Source organism: Terrapene carolina, unplaced genomic scaffold (genome assembly GCF_002925995.2).
Source record: "Terrapene carolina triunguis isolate 2854851 unplaced genomic scaffold, T_m_triunguis-2.0 Scaffold139, whole genome shotgun sequence".
Classification (NCBI taxonomy): Eukaryota; Metazoa; Chordata; order Testudines; family Emydidae; genus Terrapene; species Terrapene triunguis.
Window position 1 is genome coordinate 6,321,654 of NW_020664490.1, and position 10,822 is coordinate 6,332,475.

General features: G+C 44.7%; 1 protein-coding gene across 1 annotated transcript in view; it reads right to left on the reverse strand.

Moving 5' to 3' along the window:
- Positions 1 to 330: 330 nt before the first annotated feature.
- Positions 331 to 10,822, reverse strand: part of LOC113406768 (katanin p60 ATPase-containing subunit A-like 1) — a 53,675-nt gene continuing 43,183 nt past the window's right edge. The window contains exons 5-9 of the mRNA XM_026653426.2: positions 10,634 to 10,792; positions 7,840 to 7,966; positions 5,845 to 5,979; positions 2,513 to 2,639; positions 331 to 657 (exon numbers count right to left, since the gene is read on the reverse strand). Coding sequence (XP_026509211.1) covers positions 459 to 657; positions 2,513 to 2,639; positions 5,845 to 5,979; positions 7,840 to 7,966; positions 10,634 to 10,792 — 747 coding nt within the window. The 3' untranslated portion in view covers positions 331 to 458. The remainder of the gene's footprint in view (positions 658 to 2,512; positions 2,640 to 5,844; positions 5,980 to 7,839; positions 7,967 to 10,633; positions 10,793 to 10,822) is intronic.

Below are 10,822 nucleotides of genomic sequence, written 5' to 3' on the forward strand. Positions count from 1 at the left end.
TCAGTGCCACATACATGGGCAAGGAACCTGATCCTTACTAGAAATACAGCGATTCCTACAAATAAGGTGTGCAGCAAGTCTCTGCTAGTTTCTCTCATCACCCTCCCATGTCTGATTTACAGATTTGGGCCATGAAAGGACTAGTGTGTGTGAAAATAAGGAACACTGACATTAACTGGAAAAGTGCCGCTTATCTTCAAAAGTGTATTTTTCCCTTGCTATTTATGCATTTTACTATTCAGTCAGAAAGCATCTTTATGTCTCGTGTGGGTTACCATTTTTGGTTCATTCAAAAAAAAAAAAAATATAAAAAGGGGGGGGGGGGGAGATTCTTGTCACGAGATGAAAAAAAATATCAAACCTTTTATTAAACCTTTTAAAATATTTCTAACTCATTTTACAGTTTACAACAGGAAAAGATTAAAAAAAACTATAGCACAGAAGAGACGTCACTGAGGTTAAGCAGATCCAAACTCCGCCATCCATTTTTCATACTTCTCCAGGTCTGCAGCTGAAACAGACTTGGAGATTTTCTTCAGAGCCAGCTCAAAGTCCCCCTTGGTAACAGGCATCTGAAGTTCCTCTTTAGAAAGTGCACGGATCTCTTCTGGGGTTAAGCCGTTAATGCGCCGTCTCATTGCCATCAAAGAGGCATCCCTGGAAACAAAGGAAAATACATGGGAACTAAATGTCAGTAGTGTGTGCTGCGAGCCATATGAATTTTGATTATATTCTCAGGCTTCACTGGAAGGAACACTTAAGAAAGCATTAACTTTTAAGATGTAGAACACATCTTTCTTCGCCTCTATGTTCCAAGATCACTACATTCATTTGATGTAAAGAATGCATTGGTACCCAAATCCATTTAAGCATATGGTAAATGTGCAGAGATAATTAAAACTATAAAACTGAAAACCTTTTACAATGATTCATGGAGATGAATCTTGTGACTTCAATGCAGTCACTAAACTCATGAAAAAAATTGTGCTCAACTGCTCCCTCCTTTTTGAAACACTCAGGAGCGTCTGTTCCCCTCTGTTGCAGCACTAACTCCCACTCCATGGCTTCAACCTCCTTAGCAGTGTGCAGTCCCTGGGGGTGGGGGGGAGAGGGGAGCCAATGGCAGCTTGACTTGCAATTCAGCCCTGCTGCCAGTTTTGGCAGGGTGACTTGATTTGGAAAGTGCAGAGTGGCAGCCAAAAAGCACATGACATATTAATCCACAGGGCTGAGGACACCGATGCCTGCAGATCTTTATGTTCTATTCGTCTGGTAGACTCTTCCCCTGGCCCTTTCTAACCCCTGCTCACCAGAAAAGAGCATGTCGCTCATTTCTCACAGCATGGCCCATGTGGAATTTTCAGTTATGGATTCTCTTTTTGCAGTTTTCCCAGCAAGGGAGAATATAGGCCCGAGGGATAACATTTAATCTAACTATTATTGAACTACAGTTCAACACAAAAGATTTCAAAACTCTTGAGTCATTTCAACACAGGTTAATGGCCACTTAATCAGTAGAAATATGGGTCACCAAATTATTGAGACATGTTCGTAGAGTGTCAGTTCCCCTGGGCAGGGATCAGGTGTTTGTACTTGATGTACAGCCCCTAGCTCTCGCACAGGTTGGACGTTTTCCAGCAGAACGTTTTTCTATTAGAAAATGCAAATTCTTCTAAATTGAAATGTTTTGCAGTAACAATGATTTTGATGAAATTCTGATGGAAACCAGGCAGTCTGCTGCAAAGCCTGGGGGACCCCGGAAGCCTCAGATCCCAAGCTCCCAGGCTTATGGCTCCTTGGCAGCCAAGCTCTCAGGGTCCCCAAGTTGCCCATCTCCCTGCCTGGCAGGTTGACAGTGTTCCAGTGAGCGCAGAAAGCCACTGAAATGTTTGAAAAAGATCAAAACAAAAGGTCATTTTGACTTTTTCAAAACAAAATTTTGGAATTCCCGTTCTGCGGGAAATGTCATTGATCTTTTTGGTTCAAAGCAATATATTTTTTAAATTTTGGAATATCCTGCAAAATAGGGATTCCAGTTTCCAGCCAGCTCTATCTAGCACAGAGAGCATCTGAGTCCTGATTGGGTCTCTGGACATGACTGCAGTAGAAAATATTATATAGGAATAAGTAAAATATCTTGTTTCTCTCTGCAGCAGGAAATTCCAGCTCCTAAACCCACAGGGTTAAAAAACCCCAAACCACCCGGCTTTATATTAGATTAGAAGATTAAAACATGAGTCGATGAAAGCAGACAATGGCAACAAAACATTTGCTCAGGCTGTCTGTTCTCCCACGACCATAGTAGACACCATCACATCTTGTACACAGACTCCATGCTTTCTAAGAACCATACTATTGTACTGAATAGTGCTAGCAAATGTATTCAAGCCTTAAACATGGTTTCTGCTAAAATGCTTTCAACTATTGTGGGTAGGGCCTGGTGCTGCTCTCTTTTACGGAGTAACGTAATTATTGATTTTAGATTTGTTTGCAAATAAAGTGAACAAAATACCTGCAAACATTAGTTATATCAGCACCAGAGTAGCCTTCAATCTTCTCAGCAATTTCTTCGAGGTGTATATCAGGATCCATCTCTACTTCCCGAAGATTAATCTTAAGCAGCTCTGCTCTGCCTTTTGCTAGGATACAAGAATCACTTGTTTAAAGTTTAACAATACTTTTGTTCAAGTCAACATGACACACAAATACTCAAAAAGACAAACACAATCTAGACTTTAAATGGAAACTACAGATGAAAAGCCTCCTTATGATGGGTTATACAAACCTAGCACCAATAAGGAAGGGGATAAGCAGCTGCTCCGGACCCAGGCAGCCTCCGCAGGCCATACCTGCAAAGCATGCATGGCTTGGAGGAGGAGCACAAAAGGAACGGGTCAGCTCAGCAAGGCAGCATACAGTGGAGGTGAACTGACATACAGTCTGAGTTCCTGGAAAGGTGCACTGCAGGAGCCCCTGCTGCCTGATGCCCTCCTTTGGCAAAATTGCCACACCAGAAGGGAAGAGCCTACAGATTCTCTGAAGGTTTGAGACTATCTTTGATTCCAGTTATTAAAAGTCTTTACAGTAGAACCTCAGAGTTATGAGCACCTCGGGAATGGAGGTTGTTCGTAACTCGGAAACGTTTGTAACTCTGAGGTTCTACTGTACTTCATCTGTTGTGAAAAGAGGGGACAGGTAGCAAGTGACCCAGAGAAGCAGCAGTGTAGCACTCTGGGGTGCAGGATGTAGCTGCTTACTACTGAGCCCTGGAGCGGAAGCTGGTGGAGAGCTTGCTCTACCACCCCTTAGGCTAGGAGTATCAAAGCCAGAAGTCTAACCATGATGGGCAATCTAGATGAGAGAAGGCACTAAAGACAGAAGAGTCAAGACCCTGACTCGGGAGCCCTTTGCTTTACCTAGAGGGCTATCCCATTGCTGGACTCTTATACTCCAGAAGGGGTGGACATCAACATGACACCCAGCAGGAGGGCTGCGTCACAGAAAGCGCACACCACCACAGGACTAGAGCAGCTCTCAACAGGGGGTGCCAGGAAAGAAAAGAACCTGGCATGCCCTGCCTGAACACTGGGCAGCACCTATGGTGAGTGATCTCCTTGATACTCACATATTAGAAAAACAAAACCGATCACATTTTTGGCAGAGCATGTAGTTAAAAACTATCCTGTACAGACACTTCATAAAACAGCTCAGGAAGTGCAATCATACCAAATGCTTACACTTCTCAGGTGACTGAAAGCACTTAGCCACTTGCCTCATTCTGCACAATGTCCCTGAGACAAACAGATACTGTCTCTGGTATAATCACATACCTTGTTATGCATCATTTTCTCACTGTACACAGCTGACCAGCAGGGAATATTATTCTTACAAGACACAAAGGCGTGATCCTACAAACCTCTGATGCTCCTCCTGACCCCTGGGATACACCCTACTGTTCAGAAGTTGGACTGCACATTATTTACATGGTTTTATTAGAAACACCATGGACTTGATGACACAAATATTTCCATTTACATAGCGGTAGAGAGCATTCAGCAAAGCACTTAGCATATGCTAAACTTTAAGCACATGCTTAAGTGCTTTGCTGAATTGGGGCCCAACAGAGTTGCTGAAACCTCATGGAAAACAGAGAAATTATATTTAGAAACAATTGCATTGGCCAATTTTCAAACACAGGTGCTGTGTGCACAGCATGGTAACTGACTAAATAAGTACCCATTTACACAGCCAATTTAACCTTTCTGCACACAAAGCATGTGCGTATGCAAGTCCTACGCTTGTGATTTGGGAATCCACATTTGAAAATTTGCCCCTTTATGTTATTTTGAGGGGCAGGGGTGAAGAGAAAGAAGGTTTCTTTTCAGTTTTTTATTGCAAGGGAAAATGTACATTACATCAGCATCTTCATTTCTACAGCAACCAGCTTTGATGTCTTAAAAACAGAGGATGACCACTTTGAGAGGGAAGCAGCAAGATGAGCAGATAAAATCTTAAGAACACAACTCCTGTTTTATAAGTGTCCCTGGTGACTAACAGAGAACAGTGAAAAAGAAAATATAGAACGTATTTATACTACTGTGGTACCTAAGTGCCTTACAAAATTACCTATAATCCGGGGGTCTGTACAGAGAGAGGGCATTTTCTTTAGAAGGGTTATTTATTATTTACAGAACACCATAGATGCACATATGGCACACATGCAGAATTGTTTCTCTAAAACACAATATTTTCCTAAGTTTTTCCCAGGGCCTTATGTCATTTTAGAAATATCACATTATAAAATTCACACTACACCAGATCCTACAGTTTATTTATTTTGTTTAAACTTTTTCCAACTGAAATCCCTGGTGATCTCAAATTACAAAGCATGAATGTAAATACATCGTCTGGAGATGCACAGAACAATTTAACTTCCTCATATGCGGAGTAAGATGATAGAATGTAAACTCACAGCTACAGTTGCAAATCTACCTCATGTAAGAAGTGCAGGGTGTATTACTCTATGTCCAAAGCAAGTCTTGTTCAATTAGAAACCAGAGCAAACTGATAGAATTTTAGACTAATCGGTCATAAAGACAGTCATCCTGTTATGAGCTATTACTGTCTGTGAGCTGCAAAAAACAAGCTGTATACCTATTAAAATATCCTTATACCTGTTAAACTCAATCACAACGGCTGTCACCATGAACACACATCTTGTTATCTTGTGTGCTCATGCAGTGACACAAGGCATCCACTGTCCCAAGAAGAAACAAAGCTATACAACCTTCAAGTGATACGAATCTTGAAATTAATAGGGTATACGAGTGACAGCCAGGAATGAATGACAATACAAGCCAAGGCATCTTGGGCAGGAAAGCAATCAGTCTGCTACATTTTGAGTGACTTGAAGTCTAGGCATAAAGGCCGGCAAGCAGTGATTTACAATGTGCTAAGCTTGAAAGCGATAATTCATGGATCCACTTCTCTGCATTCATCTGCAAGGGCATGGGAATGCATTTGCAATATTTCTTAAAAAGTCCAAAGGCTTCCTTTGATGATCACTCAAGGATTGACTGCAACATTTAAAATAATTCCAGGCTCATTAAAACTAACTTGGTTTCAAAACGTAAGAACCCATCAATGGGTCTGTAATGAAATACCATAGCTCATTGTTTCTGAGCTCCAAGCAATTTTTTAAAGAAAACAGCCAGCCATGTTATTAACCCTACAAATGCAATATTTAGAACAGAAATATCAACGGTCTTCACAATCCTAAGAGATACAGTGAAGAACAGTTTCCTAGAAAAAACATTTAAAGGAAAATGCTTGTAGCAATAGTACCTGTTGGCAGAGGTATATAAATCCGTTTCTCTAATCTTCTTCGCAATGCTTCATCAATGTCCCAGGGAAAGTTTGTAGCAGCCAGCACCATCACCATTTTGGAAGGGTCATCGTTTTCTAGTGCACCACCTACTCCTGCAAGTCCAACAGTGTAGGAAAGAGTCATTTTAATGATCGTAGCAAATAACATGTTTGCTAAAGGTGCTGGACTGACAAACCTTGGAGAAGGAGGCACTGCATTTATCAGTACATGGGCACAACATGGGTGCAAGCTTCTCTATACCACTCTCCCAACATACCCCAGCTCTGCTTTGGAGGCAGCACCTACTTCTAGGAAGGAGAGAACAGTTTATTCTGCCTGACAGTTCAGTTCTTGGCCGCTGCCAGACTGCCAACAACGTAGTTTTGTGATGCGTGGACACTTGCCCACTATGAACTGAACTGAAACTACCAACTTATTCTGTATTGGCTACTAAAGAGATGGTAAAAAACTTTCCGTCACCCCCCAATCCAAGCAGTTAGATTAAAAAAGAAACTGATTCCCTCTGGGCAAAAAAGCTGTTGTCCCTTCATTTTCTGTGTTGTGCCCAGTGGTGGACAGCACCGCCGGGCGAGCGGGACAGGGGAAGCCTCCACACGCCAACCTGACTCCCTGGCAGAAGCCGGGGGGTGGGGGAAGCCAACGTGCACCGAACCCGCTCCCTGGCAGAAGCCAGGGGTGGCAGGGGAAGCCCCCGCACCCCAACCCTGCTCTCCCGCAGAACGGGGGAAGCCCCTGCACCCCCTGACCCTGCTTCCTGACAAAAGCTGGAGGGCAGCAGGGGAAGGCCCCAGCGCCCTCCGACTCTGTCCCAGGCAGAAGCTGAGGGTGGCGGCAAGGGAAGCCCCCGCGCTCTCTAGCAGAAGTGCCAAGCGGGCAGGAGAAGCCCCAGCACCCTTACCCCGGGCCCCCGCAGAAGCCACGGGGTGGCAGGGGAAGCCCCAGCACCCGGACCTCTGCTGTGGCCATGGGACTGAAGGATATCTCGCTACCTGCCGCGGCCTCGGGGCTGGGGGAGGTCTCACTCCCTGCTGCAGCCTGGGGCTGTGGCGGAGGGGGACAGAGCTTCTCCGGTCTTAGGGCCACAGTGGGGTGGGGAGTAGAAAGTAGCAAATGGGTTGCAGGGCCGCAGTGGGGGTGCAGAATGGGGGGGGGGGGAACAAAGGTGGGGCCTGGGAAAAGGGGCACAAAGAGATGAGGCCATAGGTGGGGTCGCAGGCAGAAGGGGTGGAATTGGGGCAGGAATGCAGGTGGAAGGGGTGGGCCCCCCCACTTGCTCTGGTCCAAGGCCCCAGGAAACCTTAATCTGCCTCTGGGTGTGCCTACACACTTGGGGGTGCTGCCCTACAATGAGCAACAACAGAGTGGGGGGTAGTCAAACCCCTGTACCATAAATATTCCTTTGATGCTGGTGTTAAATGGTCCATATACAGAGAATAGTGATCCAATGGTAAATCTTATTAATAAAAGGACACTAGTTGTCAATGCAAGGTCTGGTCTAGTCAAATCAAACAAAGAGGTCCTGAGTGGAAGAGTCAAGGAAGGCATTTGTTCACAACTTTGTATTGCAGAAACCCCCTGTGCACTGCACCACACACAAATGTCTGTGTTAAACTGCATGAATGTTCAAAATAGGCTTCTCCTAGAGCAGGCTACATTTTTCAAATGAAAGTTTATTGAATATGGCTTTATATAAAACAAAACTTTTGCAGCAATGTCATGCTTATAAAAAATATACTTTAAAAAAATTAAATATTCTGGACTCTCATTCACCAAGAGATGGGCCCATTTTGAACACTTCAGAATTGAAGAGATCTCTCCCCCTCCCCCAATAAAAAGAGGTGGTTGTTTTCTGCCAGCTCTACTCATTTCTGAACAATGAAGTGTCTACAAAGCATGTCCATAACCAGAAGAGAAACAGAAGCTCAACTCGGAGGTATCTAAACCCCAATTACCGTCCATCTGAACCAGCAGCTCCGACTTGACCCTGCGACTTGCTTCATGTTCGTCGGAAGTGCCTCTGCGGCTGCAGATGGAATCGATTTCATCAATGAAGATTGTTGTTGGTGCATAAAACCTGGCCTTTATTGAAGTGAAAATACAATGACTTAGATTGCAGTCGCAAGCACCAGCCCCAGTCAGGCTTCAGGCCCTATTGTGCTCGGTGCTGAACAAATGGAAGATATGTCCCAGCCACAGAAAAATTCATCTAAGATCCCGACCCTGCAAAGACTTCCCCATGTGCCTAACTTTACACACACACACACACACACACACACACACACACACCCCACACATACACAGTCGTACCACTGAGGTCAATGGTAACTTTCACAGTGCAGAAAGTTAAGCATGTGCAGAAGTCTGTGTGTGTTACTTGTTTTCTTGTATGCAGTGTAGTTGTAGCTGTGTCAGTCCGAGGATATTAGAGAGACAAGGTCGGTGAGGGATTATCTTTTACTGGACCAACTTCCGTTGGTGAGAGAGGCAAGCTTTTGAGCCACACAGAGCTCTTTGGGTCCAGGAAAGGTACTCCAAATGGCACAGCTAAATACAAAGTGGAACAGATTCTTTAGCATGTATTCTAAGGGACCATTCAAGGTAGAGTGGCCCATTAACACCTCTGCAGTCATAGGATAAAAAGGGGAGGAGGGGGGTTAGTTGGTTACAGATTGTTGTAATAAACCATAAATCCAGTGTCTCTGTTCAGTCCATGATTTTTAGTGTCTAGCAGAGTAATGAATTTAAGCTCTGTGAAAGAATGTACCTGTGTCCACACCCTACACACTGTTGTAATAATCTTTGTACAAAGTATGCCTTGTAAGGTGTCATTTGAAGACTCAATTTGCTCGTCAATATTGTCTTGATAAAATGTGTAGCAACACTGTATGTGCAGTTATAAGATTTCCATGGACGTCGCGTGAATTGCCAGGGGAGGCTAACCCCCAGCCCCGCCCCTTCCATCCGAGGTCCCGCCCCTTCCCTCCCCCACCGGAGCCAAGCCCTCCCTTCCCCCACCCCCTGCGGCTAGCCCCCCAGCCCCAAAGGAGCACCGGGAGGGCGGGCGGCCCCAGCGCCAGCTGCAGCCTCCTCAGTTCAGGAGCACGGGAAGGCGGGCGGTGCGTGGCCCCAGCCACACCATCGGTGCTCTGGGGGGGCTGGAGCCGGAGAATTGGAGCCACACGCAGGGAGTGGTCACGGCAGGGGGTGGGGTCATGCCTGAATGTTTGGGGAGGCTGAGCCGCCCCCAGCCAATGCGACCCGCTGCCCATGAAGGTTTCCCTGTATGATGTTATTAACACATGTTCCAAACTGAGGTGGCAAACACATCTCTCTCAAACAAAAGAACGTGCCCTGCTTAATCTGCATTTAAGAAGTAAACAAAGTCATCAAGCAGGAAGGAAAACAAAAGAAGCTCCAACAGGTGAGGAAGAGCAGCAGGGAAGATCCCTTTCTGTAGATGCTCTGTCTCCCGAATCTCAGCTGGAAATGTTTTCCAAAGGGGGGGCTGACACTATAGAAAAGGGGGACAAACACCCCAAGCCACCCCCTCTCCTCCCTCTCTTTCTGCCCATCAATTCATTGCATGAGAAGAGACAAAGGAAGAAGGGGTCCTGGCCTAAGAAGTTTGGCCAATAAGCCTGTTGAGAGCATGTGGAGAGAAAAACTTCGCTGTGCATTTAACATAGTTAAGGCGCTAGTTGTATTTTATCTTTATTTTTCTTGTAACCACTTCTGACTTTTATGCCTCATTACTTGTATTCACTTAAAATCTCTTTGTAGTTAATAAACTTGTTTTATTGTTTTATCTAATCCAGTATGTTTAAATTGAGGTGTCTGAAGAACTATTTGAAATACTAAGCTGGTATATTATCTTAAATAAAAAAAGAGACTTAACATACTTGTATTGTCCAGGAGAGGGCTGGGCAGTACAGGACACATATTTCGGAGGGGGGGGGGGATCTAAGACAGGGAGTGAGCTGAGGTCACCCTGCAGCACACACACAGACATAGCTGGCAGTGACTTGCATGCTGGAGGCTGTTTGTGAGCAGTCCAGACTAGAGGCTACAGCAACAAATCAGTATAAAGTTTATAGGGCAAGGATGACACAGTTACTCATTAGTCTAGATTGTACCCTGGGTATGTCACAAGCTCCCAGGCTCATCTTTTGAAAGTGTTGTGCAGGTTTCCTTTAAGGATGCAGACTGATAGGGATTGTTCTATATCTGACCTTTGTTTTCTTAGGTCTTGATCCTGCAAAGGAGGTGAGGGAACAATCAAAATATACTATTTGTAATATACATATTGTGCTTCTTGTGAAGTCAAAGGTTGGGAGGGGAGTTTCCAGCCTATTTAAAAATCACAAGGTGTTTTAATGGGCACCATCTTGGAAGTGCAGAAGCAAATAAGGATGAGGAGAGGGTAAATGGCATATTTGCACACACACAACACAGTTCCTGGGGCGAGACTGTGTGTAAGTATTTCTCAGCTGCAGTTCAAGATCTGGCCCTTGATTTTCAGAAACCAACCTTCAGCTTGGAACAGAGAAAATAGATGAAACACATTTTGCTTCTAGAGACAAGGGTAATTTACTCCACAATCCTCAAATATACATCAAGAAGGGTCTGCTATATAAGCGTGCACACCCATCCACTGGAGAGGTTCTAGGGATAATGAACTCAATCCTGCAACAATGTGCTGTGAGGGGCTTGATAAACCAACAAAGGTCCCTAGCATCGAGGACTTACCATTTCAAACAACAGGCGGACTAGCTTCTCAGACTCGCCCCTGTATTTGGACGTCAGAGTGGAGGAGGAAACATTGAAGAACGTTGTCCCACATTCCGTAGCAACAGCTTTTGCTAGCATGGTTTTGCCAGTCCCAGGGGGGCCAACCATCAGAACACCCTAAAATTCCATACAGAGTAATAAATAAAT